This window comes from Bos indicus, chromosome 5 (assembly GCF_029378745.1).
Source record: "Bos indicus isolate NIAB-ARS_2022 breed Sahiwal x Tharparkar chromosome 5, NIAB-ARS_B.indTharparkar_mat_pri_1.0, whole genome shotgun sequence".
Lineage (NCBI taxonomy): Eukaryota > Metazoa > Chordata > Mammalia > Artiodactyla > Bovidae > Bos > Bos indicus.
In genome coordinates, this window is record NC_091764.1 from 91,378,290 (window position 1) to 91,399,847 (window position 21,558).

At 38.3% G+C, this 21,558-nt stretch overlaps 1 protein-coding gene across 6 annotated transcripts in view; it reads right to left on the minus strand.

Moving 5' to 3' along the window:
• PIK3C2G (phosphatidylinositol-4-phosphate 3-kinase catalytic subunit type 2 gamma) overlaps nt 1-21,558 on the minus strand; it is a 644,646-nt gene that overhangs the window by 4,421 nt on the left and 618,667 nt on the right. For all 6 annotated transcript variants that reach the window (XM_070788624.1, XM_070788625.1, XM_070788623.1 and 3 more), the window contains one exon: nt 7,903-8,028. In XM_070788624.1, coding sequence (XP_070644725.1) covers nt 7,903-8,028 — 126 coding nt within the window. The remainder of the gene's footprint in view (nt 1-7,902; nt 8,029-21,558) is intronic.

Here is a 21,558-nt window from a genome sequence, read left to right on the forward strand (position 1 = left end):
CTCAGTCATGTCCGACTCCTAGCGACCCCATGGACTGCAGCCCACCAGGCTCCTCTGCCCATGGGATTCTCCAGGCAAGAGTACTGGAGTGGGGTGCCATTGAGGCATGTGTCAAGTCTTCACTGCCTTCTGACAAACACTGAATGTGTAAGTTTGAAACTGTTATATCAAGTAGAACACTGTTTAGGGTAATTTAGTATCTACTAACTTATATGCAAGCATTCACTATGTCATTTGACACCAAGTTCTAGTAAATAATTCTAAAGAGTGTTTGAAGGATTGCAAGGGGAGGAAAATAGTATGAAAACCGAATTGTGCTTAGGGCTGGTGAGAGAAGGAGTGAAGAGGTGACTGTGAAAGGGAGAGTTGAAAGCCAGGACTCTGCGGGTAGAGCGAGGGAGGGACAGCACAGAAAGTTTAATGGGGTCAGTCAGAGCTTTGGAATCAGGCACTTCTGGGCTTGAAATTTAGTTACCTAACCCTGATCAAAATATCTACCTCAGGGCCTCAGGGTCTTCCTCTACAAAAAGAATTATCGTTACTTTATGAGTATGGAATGAGAGGATGCTATAGACAACAATAACCATTGCTTACTGAGTGTACCATTCACCGCGTTCTATGCTAGATATTCATGCACATGCTGGATATTTTAAGGCACGTGAACTACATAGAACATTCTTATTCTGTCCTTTCTAATATCTCCTCTAGGATAATGTCTAAGAGAGGAATATAATGTCAGTTACTAGATACAGGATGGATAAACCACAAGGCCTTACTGTATAGCATAGAGAACTATATTCAATATCCTGTCATAACCAGAATGGGAAAGAATATAAAAAGAATGTCTCTATATGTATAAGTGAGTCTATATGCCCAGTGATTGGCACAACACTGTAAATCAATTATATTTCAATTAAAAAAAAAAAGGAATACAATGTGCAAGATACATGGACGATAACAATATAATTAATTTTTAAAATTGAATCTATTTCTAATGAGTCATTAAAAATGATGGTTCTTTTTTTTACTTTTTATTATTTTAATTGGAGGTTAATTACTTTACAATATTGTATTGGAAAATGATGGTTCTCAACCAGATAACAAAGACAGTAGAGTGGAAAGAGCAGTGGCAGCGGCGTTAGCAGCCCACTCTGCTTCTGAAAGACTTGGAGGGAACTTCTGGGGGCACTCCGACCACCAGCCCCACCCTGTCCTGAGCCCAGTCGTGTCCACCACAGGGCTCTGTATGTGAGAAGGGTTTTCAGGCAGGCTGCAGGCAGTCCTGTTGGGAGCCACTCTGGAGAGCATCAAGGTGACAAACTTGGCCTTGTATCAGAGCTTTAGTATCTGAAGGGTAGATGCTGAAGGGACACTTGGCAGTGGTCCTGACCCAGCCTCTCTCAGGTCTGAGTATTAGGGAGAAAGAGGCTTGTGAATAACACCTCAAAGAACTATTTTCCTGAAAAGCTTTCTGAAGTGATGCAATATGATATTCCCTTTGAATTCCTCTAAGAGGTTTATATAAGAAGGGGAGTGAAGTCATTTTCTCCCACTCCCCAGATCTCTGCCTGGCTTTGGCAGTTTGAGAAATCCCAAAGTCCCTGATATAGCAGCCCTCAGGAAGCAAACGGGAGAAGTTAAATACAAGGTAGATGCCATGTGATAATTACCAGGCTCCTCAGAAAATACAAATGGTTGGCCCTCTGTAGCCATGAGCTCTGCAGTCATGGACTCAATCAACCACATATCAAAAAATATTCAGGGAAAAATATTTCCAAAGTTCTAGAAAGCAAATTTGAATAGGTTGCCTACCAGCTACTATTTGCATGGCATATACATTGTATCAACTCTTATGAGTCACCTAGAGACAATTTAATGTAAATGGGGGATGTGTATAGGTTATATGCAAATATGCCATTTTATAGAAAGAACTTGGGCACCCGAGAATTTTGGTATGCTCAGGAGTCCCGGAGCTAACCTCCCCTGCGGATACGAAGGGATGAGGACGTCTGTATAAGGTGTTGCTAAGAATGCACAGAAATAATAGAGGGGACTTAGCAAAGAGATGGGAGCCTATAGTATAGTTGAAGGGGAGAGAAAGTAAAACCACAGTTAAAACTGGTACCCTTTTGTGGGATATTTCTTAGAAATATTCTTGTATTGATACAGACACAGCATAATGGGAGAAAAATTAAAATACTGTAGTCTTATATGCTTATTGAATAAAGCAGGTAACAAATTAATAGGTACATTATGATCCCATTTTTGTTAGAGAATGTGTCTGTTGAGAGAAAGAGACATAATTCAGAAAGAATACTTATTAAAATATTAACAAGGACTCCTAAAAAAGATGTCTTTTTCTTCTCATGGCTTTCTAAATTCAACCACTTCCTTGACAAATTTGTTTACATGATGATCGTTACTATTAAGGCAGTCACTTACTCACACATGAATTCATCTTCCTGCTCATTTGGATTATGTATGAATTGGAGTTTGCTATGCATAGACTTATGGGCTTCCCAGGTGGTGCTAGTGCTAAATAATTCACCTGCCAATGCAGGAGATTTAAGAGATGTGGGTTTGATCCCTGGGTCAGGAAGATGCCCTGGAGGAGGGCATGGCAACCCACTCCAGTATCTTTGCCTGGAGAATCCCATGGACAGAGGAGCCTGGCAGGCTATGGCCCATAGGGTTGCAAACAGTTGGATGCAACTGAGCATGTACATATATCTCTAGTGGTTGACATCATGGCAAATAATAAAATGTCAAAGTATCTTTCCTTACTAAATTATACATATAGTTGAATATATATAAATGTTTGCTGGTTTTACATTTTTCCACATACACAAAAAGTGTCACTTATGGAATTACCCCAAATATTTAATTCCACAAATCTTTTAAGAAATAGCTAAGTTTCAGTATTGTGCATCGAACCACTGGGACAACCCAGAGGGGTGGTATGGGGAGGGAGGAGGGAGGAGGGTTCAGGATGGGGAACGCATGTATACCTGTGGTGGACTCATTTTGATATATGGCAAAACCAATACAATATTGTAAAGTTAAAAAAAAAAAGAAATAGCTAAGTTTCAGAGATACTAAGAAAGATAAAACTTTTTTTGTCCTCAAGAAGTTTTCAGTGTACTAAAAGAAAAAAATAATTATGTAGGACTGAACAAGAGATGGTAAATGTGGTATAAGAGTCAGGGAGGAAAGAGTGGTTCACAGAGTCCATATTTGAGGGGAACCTCAAAGTTGGCAGAAAAGGGCAGGAGGGTGAACAGCCTCATGAGCTCAGTCACAGAGGTCACGGATTATTCAGGAAGTGACAAGCTGTGTAATGTGACTGGAGAATATGACTAAGTGTGGGGCAGTGGAAGGGCATGAGCAAGCAAATGTTCCTGACTTATTTTTGTTAAAGGTGCTGAAAGGTGCAAAAGACATTAAATGTAGGAAGAATTGCTTTTTCAATAGATGGTGCTGGAATAATTGGCATTCATAGGCAAAAGAAAAGTGAACTTTAACCTAAAATACACACTTTATTGAAAAGTCAACTCAAAATGAATAATGGACTTAGATGTAAAATATAAAACTATAAAATATTTCCCTGGTGGCTCAGAGGGTAAAGTGTCTGCCGGCAATGTAGGAGACCTGGGTTCGATCCCTGGGTCAGGAAGATCCCCTGGAGAAGGAAATGGCAACCCACTCCAGTACTCTTGCCTGGAAAATCCCATGGACAGAGAAGCCTGGTAGACTACAGTCCATGGGATCGCAAAGAGTCGGACACGACTGAGTGACTCACTTTCTATGGGAGAAAATCTTTAGAAAGTGCTAGGTGAAGAGTTCTTAGACTTTCCACCAAATATGCAGTCTATAAGAGAAAAACAACTGATGAATTGGACCTCATCAAGATTAAAAACTTTTACTTGTGAAAGACCCTGAGAAAAGGATGGAAAGTCAAGCTACAGACTTGGAGAAAATATTTGCAAACCACATATCTGACAAAGGTTATTGATAATATATAAAGAATCTCAAAAGTCAATAGTAAACATAAGTAAAAATGTAGACTCTCTAATTAGAAAATGAACAAAGACACACAGACATATTTCACCAAAGAAGATATGTAGATAGTAAATAAGCACATGAAAAGAAATTTGCATCATTAGCTACTGCTGCTGCTACTGCTAAGTCGCTTCAGTCGTGTCCGATTCTGTGCGACCCCATAGACGGCAGCCCACCAGGCTCCTCCGTCCCTGGGATTCTCCAGGCAAGAACACTGGAGTGGACTGCCATTTCCTTCTCCAATGCATGAAAGTGAAAAGTGAAAGTGAAGTCGCTCAGTCGTGTCCAACTCTTAGCGACCCCATGGACTGCAGCCCACCAGGCTCCTCCGTCCATGGGATTTTCCAGGCAAGAGTACTGGAGTGGGGTGCCATTCATTCTCTGATCATTAGCTACTAGATACATGCAAATTAAAACCACAGTGAGCTATCTCATTACTTGTCAAATGAACTAAAATTAAAAAGTGATATTTTTATTTGATAAAATAAAAATGATACCAAATGCTGGCAGAGATGCAGCGAAACTAGCACAAATATTGCATTGGGAGTGTAAAATGGTGTGGAAAAAGAGTATGACAATTTCTTTGGAAAACTATACGCTGGGACGACCCAGAGGGATGGTATGGGGAGGGAGGAGGGAGGAGGGTTCAGGATGGGGAACACATGTATACCTGTGGCAGATTCATTTTGATATATGGCAAAACCAATACAATATTGTAAAGTTAAATAAAATAAAATTAAAAAAAAAGAAAAAACTATATGTGGCATTACCATATACCCCTGTAATTACATCTTGAGCATCTCTCTTAGAGAAATTACAACTTATATTTACACGAAAATCTATACATCAGCGTTCAGAACAGCTTTGTATTGCAGTAGTCCCCAGTCAGAAACAACCCAAATGTCCTTTAATTGGTAAATAGTTAAACTTTCATACCTCCCTGCCGTGACTACTACTCAGCAGCGAAAACAAACTGTTGATACATGCAGCTACTTGGATGGATCTCTCGTGAGATGTATAGTAAAAGAAAAAAGCCAACCTCAAAATGTTACAAACTGTATGATTCCATTTATATAACATTTGAAATGACAAAATTATAGAGATAGTGAATATATTAAGCATTGCCAGAGTTGGGCGTGGAGTGTTAGAGTGGGAAGAGTGACTGTGGCTTTACTCCGACAGCACCAGGAATCATTGTGATGGAATGGCCTAGACCTTGGTTGATTGTGGTGATCACACAAACCTATACATGTGATATAAATGTACAGAACTAAATATACGCATACATAAGAACACGTGTAAAACGAGAAATCCTAATAAGGTCAGTGAATTGTACCAATGTTAATTTCCTGATTATGATATTGTCAATAGTCAGGCAAAGTGTTACCATTTTAGGAAAAGTGGTTGAAGGGTATTTGAATTCTCTCTATATTGTTTCTTCTAACTGCTTGTGAATCTACGATTATCTCAAAACAAAAAAAATTTTAAAGGTATATAAGGATGATACTGCTCCAGAGACAACTTTGGAAAATTACTGAGTCAAATTTGAAGGGCTGTGAATGCCACACTTAGGATTTTGGATATTATCCAGTAGGTAGTAAGGAACATTTGGAAAAAGTTATGTAGGAGAGCAATAAAAATGAGTAGTTTTTGACACTTTAGATAGAAATTTGAATGATTTAATTGAAAAGCGCAAGACGGGCAGATAGGAAGCTATTATATTAGCCAAAGTTATGAGGCCTTTCACCAGAGACACAGTTATGGGACACAGAGGAGAAGATGGATTGAAGAGACAGACGACTGCCCAAGTGAAACTGACAAAACTTGGGGATTAACTGGACTTGTGAGTGAGGAAGAGAGTGATGTCATTAGTATCTTCTGAGATGACAGTGGAGGGAAACCTGGTTTAAAAGGGCCTAGGAGGCATCCTAAAGGGGCTCTTTCTTTTTTAATTGGAGTATAATTGCTTTGGGCTTCCCTGGTGGCTCAGAAAGTAGTGTGGCATCTTTGTCTCTGTCTTGGATAACTTGCTGTTTTGGGAAGCCAGCAGCATGTGGTAAAGAACATCAAGCACACATGTGGCTAACACCTGAGACCTCCTCCAACAACCAGAGAGAAGTGAGGCCAGATGAGCATCTGAGTCAACTCACAAAGGACTCTGGCAGCCCCAGTCAATCCCTGGATCAGGAAGATACCCTGGAGAAAGGAATGGCTATCCATTCCACTACTCTTGCCTGGAGAATTCCATGGATAGAGGAGCCTGGTGGGCTATGGTCCATGGGGTTGCAAAGAGTCGGTCACAACTGAGTCACTAACTGTTAACTTACTTTTGTAATTGCTTTACAATCTTGTGTTGATTTCTGCCGTACAATGTGAATTCAGCTATAAGTATACATATATCCCCTTCATCTTCAGCTTCCCTCCCACCCTCCCTGACATCTCAGGGGCTCTTCAATAATCAGGTAAAAGTACAGGTTTAAAGGGCTCCCCTGGTGGCTTAGTGATAAAGAATCTGCCTGCCATCTGGAGACCTGGGTTCAATCCCTAGGTTGGGAAGATCCCCTGGAGGAGGGCATGGCAAACCAATCCAGTATTCTTTCCTGGAGAATCCCCATGGACAGAGCAGCCTGGTGGGTCCACAGGGTCACAAAGACTCAGACACGACTGAACATGCACACACAGGTTTAGAGCTTAGGAAAGAAGCTAGAGTTTGAGGAAATAATTGAGATGCAAGCTTCAAGTAGGTAATAAATGAAAATCTGTAGATCCATAAGATCATTTTGAGTGTATATATCAAGAAGAGATGAGGTCACATCATGGAACTCCAGTAAATAAATATTTTCAGGCGAAGAATGGCAATGAAGGAAAATGAGAGAGTGGTTAAAGAAAACAAGGGAGTTAAAAGGCAGAGCTCAAGAAGCAAAAGGGAGGTGTCAAGAAAGAGAAAGCAGTTAATAGAGTTGCTGTCTAAGTGCTCAGGAGAGGACAGCCCATTGGATCACTGGACTGAACAATCAGGAGTCTTCTGGTGCCCTTTGAACAAAGCAGCATTGGTCAAGGTAGAATCGATATTGCAAAGGATTAAGTGGTGAGAAGGAGGCGATGAACAGAGAGCAGGAAATATGCCAAGTTTGCTAAAGTGTGGAGGTGATAGCAAGAGAAGAAAAAATTGATGCTTTATAAAAGCTGAGTTGAAGACTTTTTTTTTTTAAGATTTTGGAGTTGAGGATCCAGTGGGTAAGACAACCCACTGGAAAGGTAAGCAAAGAATCAAGTGAGCAAGGTACAGAGGAGATGGGAAAGGATGGAATCAAGAGGAAAATGTAGGGTTTGCCGTAGAAAAAAAGAGAGGATCGGATGTTCAGGTTGTATACTACAAAGGAATTAGAGAGCTGTATATAATATAAATTAACTTTAATATAATTTGTGCTTTGTACTTATTTTTTTTTTCAGTTTTTCAAAGGAGATTTTATAATGTTTACAATAGATTAGACTATGATAAAGTTATCAGGTAAGGAAAACGAGGGAAAGAAAAGCTTATTAGAGAAAACAAGATGGAGTCAGGGATAATGTTAGGAGGCAAAACAAATGCCATAAAGTCTTGGGCTCTTGCTGTAAGCTAGCCACAATTTGAAAATTGGTTCATAAGCACTTTGAAAGCTGTATTTTCCTATTCCTATAGCATCAAGAACAGTGAGTGGCACACAGTGGCTATTTTGGGAAACATCTTCCCTTTATGAAATAATGCTGCCAATTACTACAGATTTTCCATATTTCATTGTGAAGCTGAAAAATGGTAAGAAAAAATACAAAGTGACTGGACAAGAGATGAATCATACTTACAATCTCATTGTAAGTGGGGTCAGTACATTTTGGAACAGATTTTGTTTTCCTCCTCCGGGCTTCACTGGGATACGGTAAAAGATAAAATTCAACATGTGCGCTGGGCGTGGAGCCATCTGGGAGATGCTGCAGAGAAAAATGGTTATAAATATTAATGTGCGCAGCTATCAAAGAAAACAAATACATGGCTACTAAATATCTAGACCAAAGACAGGATCGAGATTTATTACAGTCACTGTTTACCAGAAAAGAAGAGAACAATCAAAAGAAATACATCACGGCTCCAAAGGAATCCCAAAATACAGTTTAAAGGAGTAAAACAGTCCATCTTAAATTAAGCACTGTTTCAGAGAGCTACATTTAAAACTCCAGTAAGTATGAGTTACTTTAGTTTTTTGTAGTAAAAATGAAATTTGCATTTTTGACAGAAATGGTCAAGAGATGAATATAAGCCACTGGCTGAGATAGGACCTGAGTGCCTCAGGGGACTGTACACCACTTGAAAATTAAAAAAAAAAAATTTCAAGTTTAACACCTAAAATAAGATGTAGCACTTAATGACATGTATATTGCATAATATCATATTTTCATATTTACATAATACAATTATGTAAAGTTTAAAAATAAAATTAAAAAAAATAAATAAAATATCAATTAGATCTACTTACAAGATTTTAAGATAGTTTTAATAATTTTATTATCTGAGTCAGGGGTCCCCAGCCTCTGAGACCTAATGCCTGATGATGTGAGGTAGAGCTGATGTAATAATAATAGAAATAAAGTCCACAATAAATGTGATGTGCATGAATCATCCTAAAACCACCCCCCACTCCAGTCCATGGAAAGACTGTCCTCCATAAAACCAGTCCTTGGTGCCAAAAATGTTGGGGAGCACTGATCTAAATTATCCTAAAATATATTGGATGATCCTTTTAAAATTGTGTTCTGTGGCGCTCCCAAAGTTGCGTGAGTTCCAGCCTGATGGGTGGATCAATGCTCTCCAGCCTTCCTCCCCCCAAACTTCCCCAACGGCTTCAGAACGTCTCCCTTTTTCAACCTTTTTTCTTATGAATATTTTTATTTCTTAATAAATTTGAAGACAGAGTATACTTTTAAAAGTTTGGAAACAACTGTACTTCAGAGAAATGGGTTCTATCTTTGTAACCAAATGGAGAGAAAATTGTACTAAAAGCTGTGCCTATCTCGCTTGATAAAATGAGAAATGTTTGTGTAATTTACATTTAAAGAGGATGATTTGAAAGTCACAATTGAGGAGTTTAAATGCTTATCTTGGTGAATACATCCTAACTACTAAATCAGTAGTTTTCAACAAATTCTGTGAATGACAGTGACAATCACACATGAACATCCAGTGCCACCCCCAAGGTCATTAGCTTGAATTTTACATCGTTCTTTGGCAGTTAGAAAAGCATATTGGAAAGGAAGGAGAGTAAGGAAATGTGATATACATTATTATAGGACTAACTTCTATTCTGTTCTAATTTACATAGTAAAAATCATGTCATCAGGAGAATCTGGGTCTTTATTATTATTCACAAATTAGATAAAATACATCTGGACACATGCACATGTCCAAATGCTAAGATCATCAAAACTGCTGCTTTGGATGGTGCTCAAGGTACCTTGCTCCACTCAAAACCCTCCCCCAGGAGGAGCTCTGGAATTTGTCAATGACACAATGGACTTTTCTGTGACACAGAAAAACATTGCTATTAATATTTGAGAGAGCTGATTTTGTGTGTGTGTGAGAGACAGAGAAAGAGAGAGAAATGAAGGCAGTAAAGTGTTTCTGCTCTGTGTAATTGTCTCTTTCCTACCACTGGGCTTGAGCATTCCATACCTATAATCACTGTATGTGTCATCTTAGTGGTGACATCTTAGAATTGTGGTTCTGGGAGGGGCTTTTTGGTTGCAGTCTGGGCCCCCAAATTTCTCAACCGTGTGGCTTTTGGTAGATAACTTCTCTGTGGATCGGTTTCCTAACCTCTTAAATGGAGATAAAGGTGGTGTTGATCTCAAAGGATTCAAAAGATTAAATAAAATAAACCATGTAATGTGAGTATAGTGCCTGAAAGAGTAAGATCCAATATATGCTTCCTACTATTTTTATTTTCTATAAATTGAATAAGAATACACTATATGCACTGATTGGACTAGATAGCCCTAATGTACTCTGACATTTGAGAGCAGGATTTCTCAACATTGACACTATTGGCATTTGGGGCCAAGTGAGTCTTTGTTGTAGGGAGCTGTTGTGTGCACAGAGGATACTTTAACAGCATCACTGACCTTTACCTACCAGCCTGCAGCAATACCATCCTGCTAGTTGTGACAGCAAAGATGTCCCCAGACATTGTTAAATGACCCCTGGGGGGCAAAGCTGACCCCAATTGAAAACCACTGATATTGATGACTCCCAAATTGGAATCTGTAATTCAGCCTTCAGATTCCAGTCTAGTGACCTATGAAGAGCTCTATAAGTAGGTTACACTCTAACCAAAATTCATCTTCACTTTCCTCATTACTCCAAAATCGATTTCTTTTTCAGCCTGTTGAAATTGTATTAAATGATACAGTTTCATTTCTCCAGTATCTCCCTTGTCACTGATTTTCAAATCCAAGTATGTACCAAGATCAACATCCTCCCTTTTTGCTTTAGTTCATCTGTCACCATAGATCTTTATTCCCTACCTTATAATTAGATTTCAGTTCCTTTTTTGTGTCCCAGTCTTCCCACTTCATTCCCTCATTTATTCTGTTTATCACTGTTGTATTTAACCTTCTTGGAAACTGTTTTGACTGTGTCACTTTCCTTCTCAGAACATTTCAAGGATTCCCCACAGAGGGATAAGCTCCCAATCACAGAACAGAAAAAGGATTTTGTATACCAGCTTTCACCAGGCATTTACTAATTAAAGGTTTGGGCTTCTGTTTCCAATTAGTGTCTTTGACAAGATCTTTGAATATCCTATTGTTTTCAGAATAATAGAACAATTTAAGTCAGGGATGCATTTGATTTGAGCAGCACAGTTAGTCTGTCCTTAGCAGCTGTAAATATGCAGACATGGATTTCTCAAGTCTTTAAGAAAATCCTTTTTCCCCCTAAATAATACACCTAGAATGCAGGAGACCCTGGTTTGATTCCTGGATAGGGAAGATCTGCTGGAGAAGGGATAGGCCACCCACTCCAGTATTTTGGGGCTTCCCTTGTGGCTCAGCTGGTAAAGAATCCACCTGCAATGTGAGAGACCTGGGTTCCATTCCTGGATTGGGAAGATCTCCTGGAGCAGGGAAAGGCTACCCACTCCAGTATTCTGGCCTGGAGAATTCCATGGACTGTATAGTCCATGGGGTTGCAAAGAGACGGACATGACCGAGCAACTTTCACTTTCACTTTTTTCCCGTAGCAGCTGTCTTATCAACACTTTTCCCTTGCTCCTCTTACTGGGACTGTAACCTGCCCTTTAAAGATCTCATCTGATATGTTAAAGAAATCACTAGGTGTCTTTTCATCAACACTTCTCATTTCACCCTTATGTTTATATGAACTAAATTTTTATTTTAAAATGACTAAATAACTCCTACTTGTCTGTCTTACCCCAGGATTGTATTCTGGTTGTGTTTTAGACCTTCACAAAGACTTAACACTTTGAAGAGTGATAAGGCTTGGGGTTAGAGTTCTTAGTCTGAGGTTCAGTCTAAACAATGAGACGTTTCCTTGTATCACCCAGAGGACGTTCTTATTCATGGTGGGCTAAGGTCAAGGAACACTACCACAGTCTTCTAGAATTCTGCCTGATGTTCTTACTGTGCTCAGAAGATGATGTGAAGTCATCCAAATTTCATTTTGTTGCCTAGACCAATTCTGAATTTTTATATTCTAGATTTCCCATTAAACTGCTTATTATTTTTCAAAGTTCAATAAATAGTTTTATATGTGTGTTAGTTTCCTTATGAGATAAGAAATCATTTAAAAGGAAAATCCAAGTCTTCTTGTTCCTCTCTTCCCCTACCCCTGCATTTGCTTTGGATTTTGCTGCATTGGTTATTTTATCCTGCTAACCTAACCCCAACCCTCATTTCCTTCTTCTAAGCGTTCAGTATGTTTCTGAATCACCAATTAAAAATTTTAAATCCTCACTTGAGATTGGGCTTTTCTTTACCTTATTCGTGTCTTTCTTTTCACAGCTGTCTTCCTCAATAGCATTCTTTTCCTTCATAGAAGCTCTAACCCTAACACAGTTCTTGGCACTTAGTCAATACTCAAGAAATGAAGCAAAATGAAGTGGAAGTCACTCAGTTGTGTCTGACTCTTCACGACCCCATGGACTATACAGTCCATGGTATTCTCCAGGCCAGAATACTGGAGTGGGTAGCTGCTCCTTTCTCCAGGGGATTTTCTGAATCCAGGGATCAAACCCAGGTCTCCCTCATTGCGGGCAGATTCTTTACCAGCTGAGCGTCCAAATACTCAAGAAGCAGCTATCAAATGACTGAGTAAATAAGCTATATATTTATAGTGCCTGGCTCTTCGAAAGTTATTCATAAATATTTGCTGAATCATTATTTATAATGCAATATAAAAACCAGTTTGTTCCACAGTTTGTTGTGATCCACACAAAGGCTTTTGCGTCATCAAGAAAACAAGTAGATTTTTTCTGGAATTCCCTTGTTTTCTCTATGATCCAACCAACGAATGTTGGCAATTTGATCTCCGATTCCTCTGCCTTTTCTAAGCCCAGCTTGTATACCTGGAAGCTCTTGACTCAAGTATTGCTGAAGCCTAGCTTGAAGGATTTTGAGCATAACCTTACTAGGATGGGAAGTGAGCACAACTGACTGGTAATTTGAACATTCTTTAGGACTGCCCTTTTTTGGAATTGGGATGAAAACTGACCTTTTCCAGAGGATGAGATCATTGGATAGCATCACTGATTCAATGGACATGAACTTGGGTGAACTCCAGGAGATGGTAAGGGACAGGGAGGTCTGGCCTGCAGTCCATGAGGTTGTAAAGTCAGACATGACTTAGCAACAGAACAACAACATAAAAACCAGAAGTCTTCCTAACTTCCTAAGATATAAGTAGTTTCTGTTACCTACTGCAACATTTCTTACTGTGCTGCTAAGTTGCTTCAGTCATGTTCGACTCTGTGCAACCCCATAGACGGCAGCCCACTAGGCTCCTCTGTCCCTGGGATTCTCCAGGCAAGAACACTGGAGTGGGTTTCCATTTCCTTCTCCAATGCATGAAAGTGAAAGTGAAGTCGCTCAGTAGTGCCCGACTCCCAACGACCCCATGGACTGCAGCCCACCAGGCTCCTCCATCCATGGGATTCTCCAGGCAAGAGTACTGTAACCAAGCAATAAAAAGCCCACTGGATGGACTTAAGAGTCTGTCATAAACAGTGAAGTAAGTCAGAGAAAGGAAAACAATATTGTATATTAACATGTGTGCATATGTGTGGAATCCAGGAAAATGGTATGGATGAACCTATGTGGAAGGCAGAGATAGAGACACAGACGTAGGGAATGGATGTGTGGACACAGGGGACGAGGTGGTGGGCTGAATTGGGAGACTGGGATTGACATATGTGTGCTGCCAAGTGTAAAACAGATAGCTATTGGGAAGCAGCTATATAGCACAGGGAGCTCTGCTCCATGCTCTATGATGACATAGAGGGGTGGGATGGTGGGTTGGGAGGGAGGTCCAATATAGAGGGGATATGTGAATATTTTTAGCTCTTCCTTGAGAGTCCCTTGAACTGCAAGGAGATCAAACTAGTCAATCCTAAAGGAAATCAATCCTGAATATTCACTGGAGGGACTGATGCTGAGGCTGAAGCTCCAATAATTTGGCCACCTGATGTGAAGAGCCGACTCATTAAAAGACCCTGATGCTGAGAGAGACTGAAGGCGGGAGGAGAAGGGGACGACAGAGGATGAGATGGTTGGATGGCATCACTGATTCAATGGACAGGAGTTTGACCAAACTCCAGGAAGCCTGGCATGCTGCTGTCCATGGGGTCGCAAAGAGTTGGACATGACTGAGCGACTGAACAACATAACTGATTCACTTGGTTGTTCAGCAGAAATTAACACAACACTATAAAGAAACTATCCCAGTTAAAAAAAGAGAAAAAAAGCCGACTGCAGGGTAAAATAGATGTATCTTGGGGTCTGCTTCCCAGGTCTGTCCTAGGTGTTTACCCTGAATGCAAAGCTGTCTGAAGGCAAGCTGTCTGAAGGCATCTCTCTGCTAGAGCTGATTTTTTCATGCACACCGCTGCATCAGGAATTTATGCGTTAAGGTCTTAATGTAGTATCTTAATGTAGCCGCTCAGTTGGCTATATCCCGACCCAGGGATGGAACCCAGGTCTCCTGCATTGCAGGCAGATTCTTTACCATCTGAATAGTCTCTTAATGCTTCACTTCAAAAACTTTGACTTCATCTAATCTCCAGATCCTGTTAGACAATTAGATCCTTATGACCCTTTCTTACTCCTTTTTTGCTCCAACTGGAGCTAGACTGTATTTGTAACATAACTACTTGCACTCTGTCTCAGAATGAGTCCTTGGTCACCATTCTTCTCACTCAGAGGCTTGATCTCTAATTGCTGTCCTTTTCCTGAGATCTTGTTTACTCTTCTGTGATAGTCCTCTCAACCCTCCGGACTTTACTAACTCATTAAAAATCTCCTTGACAATAAGCACAGCAGGTTATTTAAGTCTGCTTCTAGGAGCTAATGATTATCCAACAATTTCTTGGGGACCTAATAAATGGCGGAGTGTGAACTAAAGTCATATTTTTGCGCTACATTCCTATGCCCTCTCACAACCACCAATAAGTTTTCCTCTCCATGTCCTGCTGTGTGGAGTACATGGAAGAAACAGAAAGAGGTACATTCAGTTTAATTGGAGGAGTGCCTTATGGGGGACTTTGTGTGGGGGCAGGGAGATGGCCCCACATTAGCAGCAAGCACTCCCTGCAGAGGAAATAAATATGTCTCACACGTATTTACTATTTTTTCAAATATATGTAGGCGCTTTTGTTAACACAATTTTATTATTTAAAAGCACTGCTGCATTTATAGTAGTTTTAAACACTTTTTGTATTTCTTAGATATATCAGATAGCAAAAGGACTTCAGTGGCATCTGAGAAATCAGAAACTTTTTTGCTTGTTTAAAAAGAGGCTCCTCTAGTTGAAAAGATTAGAAACAAAAGTCTTAGGATACTCTTAGCATTCACTGGTGGAAGAGACTTCTCAACTGAAGAGTGAAATATAGGGGATTCTCATTTTAAATTAGAAAAATTAATATATATATATATATATATAAACATATACATTAGTAAATCTTTATTCACAATGTGTTACTTAGTTGCTCAGTCATGTCCTACTCTTTGCAGGCCTGTGGACAGAAGCCCATTAGGCTCCTCTGTCCATGGGGATTCTCCAGGCAAGAATACTGGAGTGGTTTGCCATGCCCTCCTCCAGGGGAACTTCCCAACCCAGGGATTGAGCCCATGTCTCCCACATTGCAGGTGGATTCTTTACCATCTGAGCCACCAGGGAAGCCCAGTGCCACCTGGGTAGCCCTGTTAATAGTTAAATATGCCAAATTTCTGTCTTCATTTCTTGCCTTAGGTTGCACACAGCCTTTCAAATGGTTTTCAGTGTTACTTTTGTATTTTTTGTGATCAGTGGATGAAAGTATCTTGAAAATATAATTTATCAGAATTGAAAAATTAGTAAGCAGTAGTAAGTTGGTGTAGAAAGAAAACGAAATATAAACTGTTAAGTAAATAAAACCATCTTCACATTGTAGGGTATGCCAGCAACTCTTCATATGAGTATATGAAAAAAGACTTTTATCTTTCATACACAGTAATAATAATAAGAGCTACCACATCGTGAATATTTAGTTCATTTAAAGCACTCTCTTAAAATAATCGTTGAGCTGGTATTGTCTTTATTTTATTCAAGATTTTTCAATGTACAGGCTATGCTTTTATCCACTATCTTGTAAGGTCTCTACAGAGAATGCAAAGGAAACTGACAGATTCAAATTAAGAGCACTTCTAGATCAAATTTTCTTAGTTATGTGATGAACGTACATGGTTTAAAAATATCAGACTCTTTGGAAGTGTCTGTAGATTAATTCAAAGTTTAATTGTATTTAATAGGTTATTATCTTTTTGATGAATAATTTATGAGAATTTTCCATCAAGTTTTTTTTTTTTTTTAACTTAAATGTTTCCAATCATAGGGTAATATAGGCATTGGTAGAATTCAACTGACAACGATTAAAACAAGATAGGACTATCAAAACCTGAGGTCTATGCCAGAAACAAAACAATGTAATAAAAAAGTATTTCCCTCATTTATGTGCCTGCCAAATGGCAATTTTGAAATTCAGGCTGGCCATCATGAAGAGGGTGTTTTTATAAAATGACAATGTACAATAAAAGTACAGGAGTACAATAAAAATGCTTGTGATGTATGGTTTGCTGTATGCCTCAAAGAAATGGTGGAATGGTTTTTCCAGTCTTTGTGTTAATTTGTGTAGAATGGGATGATTTCAGGTCTTCGTGAATTCAATTCGAATGGTCTTCTGCTTCATTTCACATCAATTTAAGCCTTGAATAGAGCTTATCATCAATAGGTGATTTCCAATAATTAAAAAAAAAATCAAACTACCATATGTCTAGCACTTTGGATGTTCTGAGAGAGGACACAGAAAAGTGATCAAAATAGTTTCTGCCTTCAAAGCAATAACAAACTCATTGGCATGATCATCTTGTATCATATATATATATATATGTATATATTAAAATTTTTAATCCTCTACTTAATATAGTTAGCAACCAGACAAGAGTCACAGTCTAGTAGATAGAAATTCTTTTCTGACTCAGTACCTATGGATTGAATTGCTTTTAAAAGTTCAGAATTCTAACTAGGACTCCAGACTTTCACTGGAGTATCTTGTGAAGCTTGAAAAGTTTTTCCATTTCTCAGTCTTAATAACATGTAACAAGTAAGGCATTAACCTTATTTACTTTTTACAATCTACCTAATAGATAATACTGAAGAACTATTTGAGTTAACTGGTAATTAAATTTTTTTTTTTTTTACAGTTGCATTGAACCACTGTAGATGATTTCCAATTTCCAAAGCCTTAGCTTCTATTTACAGTGCTGAGAAATCGAAATACAAGAGACAGACTATGTTTTGTTAGTGATTGCTGAGGAATTGTGATGAACAGATAAATACTGGAAGGTTAGCTTTGATGATGTTATATTTGATAGATGGGAAAAAAAAGATGAATTATGAAAAGCAGAAACTAGTAATTTAGAGGTAAAATGTAACAGTTTTTTTTTTTATCCATATACCTCAAATATTTGCCTTGATCATGTCCAACTAAACAGTTATGGCTAATATGCTAGATCAGATCATCGGGACTGAGTTATGACCGGCTGGAATGATGAACTATATCTAACAAAGTTAAAAACAATAGACTGAATGTCAAATTCTTCTTTTGGGCCTGGAAAACTCATTCTGCAAATCCAGGGTATGAAATTCTTTTTGCTTTCCTCCACTGGAATAGGCATTTTTCTTTTGTTGCTGAAGGGGATATGCCATCTGCAGAAATCTAAATTGACATTCCTTTTTATTTTCCAATTCTTTAACATGTTCCCCTGTCTTCAGCTTTGGTTATTTCTTACCTACATTTTTTTGTTGTTGTTCTCCTACTTGCCAAGTGTTGTTTTTCTCTAGCTCTTTCACAATTTTTTCCCACTATCTTTGGTTTTTAGCAGTTTGAGAACAATATATAAATGCATGCTTTTGTTTGAGCTTTTCCTTTTGGTACTCAATAAGGTACTTAAATTTATAAATGTATGCTTTTCACTAAACTTTGTACATTTCTGGCAATTATTTCTTCAAATATTTTTCTGCCTCAAACTCTTACTTCTGTCTTTGGAGTCCAGAAACAAATGTGACCTAATGTTAGATCTTTGAGTATTTTCCCACAGACCTTTAAAATTCTATTCTTCTTTTTCTAATATTTTTTCTCCATGTTCTTTAAATTGGATAATTTCCCTTGATCTATCTTCTGGTTTACTGACTCTCCCATCATTTCCATTCTTCTCTTGAGTGCAAGATTTTTAATTTTAGATATTTTATATTTAAGTCCTTAAATTTATACTGGTACTTTAAAAATGAAGCTTAGGGTTAGGGTTAGGGTTAGGATTAGACCATTAATAGAACAATATCAATATAGCATTATATTAATTTTAGGGGTACAACATAATGATTTGATTATGATGCCTAATTTACACCCATGACCACAAAGAGTTAAATTCTTTTCTTATGATAGCAAAAACTTTTAAAATCTACTCTCCCCAGCTTTCAAATATACAATACAGTATTATTAACTATAGTCAGCATGCTGTACGCTGTATCCTCAGTTATTTATGTATTTTATAACTGATAGATTATACTTTTTGATTCCCTTTTTCCATTTCACCCCTTCCCTGATCTCTGGCAGTCATCAGTCTATTATCTATTATCTATAAGCTTGGTTTCATTTTTGTCTAGATTCCACATACAAATGAAATCTTGTGGTATTTTCTTTGTTTGCCTGACTTGTTTTGCTAAGCACGGTGCCCTTAAAGTCCATCCATGATGTCACCAAAGACAAGATTTTCTTCTTTTTATGGATGAATAATATTCCATTGTATGACTATACACTTTCTTTATTCATTCATCCATTGATGGACACTTAAGTTGCCCCCACATCTTGTCTACAGCCAATAATGCTGCAGTAAACATGGAGGTACACATATAATTTTGAATTAGCATTTTAATTTTCTTTGAATAAATATTCAGAAGTAAAATTGCTAGATCACATGGTAGTTCTATTTTCAATTTCTTCAGGAAACTTCATATTTTTTCATAAGGGAAAATAACAATTTACATTTCCACCAACAGTGGATGAGGGTCCACTTTTCTATACATCTTTGCCAACACCTGTTATTTCTTGTCTTTTTTTTTTTTTATAATAGCCATTCTATTTGTGAAGTGATATCTCACCATGGTTTTGATTAGTATTTTCCTGATGATTAGTGATGTGCAATACCTTTTCAATTACTTATTGGCCATCTGTATATTTTCTTTGGGAAAATGTCTTTTCAGATCATCTGTCCAGTTTTTAATTTGCTTGTTTGGTTTTCTTGCTGAATTAAATGAGGTCTCTGTATTTTAGATATTCGTCTTTTACTAGATATCTGATTTGTTAATCATGTATCTTACTCCCATTCAGTAAGCTGCCTTCTCATTTTGTTGATGATGGCTTTCCATGATGTGTGGAAGCTTTGTAGATTGATATAGTCTCACTTGTTTATTTCTCCTTTTGTTGCCTTTATTTTTGGTATCAAATCCAAAAATCATCAGAAAGATCAATCTCAGGGAGCCTTTTTCCAGTTTTTTTTTTTTTTTGCCTAGGTGTTTTATGGTTTCAAGTCTTACATTCAAGTCCTTAATCAATTTTGACTTAAGATTTGTGTATGGTATAAGATGGGCTCCCCTGGTGGCTCAGGTAAAGAATCCACCTGCCAACGGAGGAGACTCAGGTTCGATCCATGTGTTGGGAAGATTCCCTGGAGAAGGAAATGGCAATCCACTCCACTATTTTTTGCCTGCACAGAGAAGTCTGGCAGGCTACGGCCCATGGGGTCACAAAAGAGACAGACACAACGTAGCGACTAAATAAAAGCAACAAGTATAAGATAGTGACCCAGTTCCTTTTTTTTTTTTTTTAAAGCATGTAGCTGTCCAGTTTTCCAAGCACTGTTATTAAAGAGACTGTTTTCCCCTATTGTATGTTTTAGGCTCATAGGCCATAAATTTGTTCTTTCTCAAGACTGCTTTGGCTATTTGGGGTCTTTTATGGTTCCATACAAATTTTAAGATTGTTTCTTCTGTTTCTTTGGAAAGGCCATTGGGATATTGATAGAAAACTGATTCATATTGAGATGACTCAGAGGGATGGTACGGGGAGGGAGGAGGGAGGGGGTTCAGGATGGGGAACACGTGTATACCTGTGGCAAATTCATGTTGATGTATGGCAAAACCAATACAATATTGTAAAGTAATTAACCTCCAATTAAAATAAATAAATTTATATTAAAAAATATTGAGTGAATCTGTAGACCACTTTGGGTAGTATGGACATTTAATGTTAATTCTTCCAATTCATGAGTATGGAATATTTTCCATTTACTTTTAATTCTTCAAATTTATTTTGGTATCTTATGACTTTTCTGTGAACAGGTCTTTCATCTCCTTGGTTAAATTTATTCCTAGGTATTTAATTCTTTTAAATGCAGTTATACTTGGAATTGTTATCTTAATTTCTCTTTCTGATTGCTCATTATTACTATAATGCAGGTGATTTATATATATATATGTATATATATGTATTTTCTGCTTTTTGGAAGTTTGCTTTATGCCATTTTGCTTTTAGGAAAAACCTACATTATCACCTGTTTTTGCTAACTGAACAAAATCCAGAGAATTTTCGCTTTTACAAGGAAAGGTGAAAAGTGAAAACAGCCTTCAGTGTTTTTTGGGGGCAACAATCTGTTAATAGCAGTGCTCTCATTGCTCAAGGTAGCATGAACCCTGAACAGTGAGACATGCTGCCAAGCTCATTCCCCAAGAACAACACTTAGAACTTCAGTATCAAGCTGCTATAGCTCTGAACTGTCTGTGAGCATGTATGCTTTATCTTGATTTATTCTGTGAATTTGTTAGCAAAATGCAGCTGAAGGTAATTGCTTTTTCATTTTCACCATTTTGGCTTACTAAAGATTTCATAGGAATGCCCTATTTTTAGATAGGGAGGGAAATGTAGTGATTTTGTATCCTGCAATTTTACTGAATTCATTTATTAATTCTAATAACTGTTTGAGAAGTGGTCAGGGTTTTCTATATGTAATATCATGTCATCTATAAACAGGGACATTTTTATACCTTCCTTTCCAATTTGGATGCCTTTAATTTCTTCTTCTGACCTAACTGAATAAGAGTGGTGAGAGTGGGTATCCTTGTCTTGTTCTTGATTTTTGAGGAGAAGCTCTAAGATTTTTACCATTGAGTACAATGTTAGCTGCCCTCCCCCTGCTCCTGCCCCCCCCGCCCCCCCCCCCCCCCACAGTCCCTTTCATGGATCACAGCCTTGTCGTGGTGAAGGGGCTTGTGTAACTCAATGAAGCTATGAGCCATGCCATGCAGAGCCACCCAAGATGGACAGGTCATAGTGAAGAATTCTGACAAAATATGGTCCGCTGGAGGAAGAAATGGCAAGCCACTCTAATATTCTTGCCACGAGAACCCTATGGACAATATGAAAAGGCAAAAAGATATGATGCTGAAAATTGAGGCCCCAAGGTGGAAGGTGTCCAGTATGCTACTGGGGAGGAACGGAGGGAAATTACTAATAGCTCTAGAAGGAATGAAGGCTGAGCCGAAGAAGAAACAAGGCCCAGTTGCAGATGTATCTGGTGGTGAAAGTAAAGTCCAATGATGTTAAGAACCATATTGCATAGAAATGTGGAATGTTAGGTCCATGA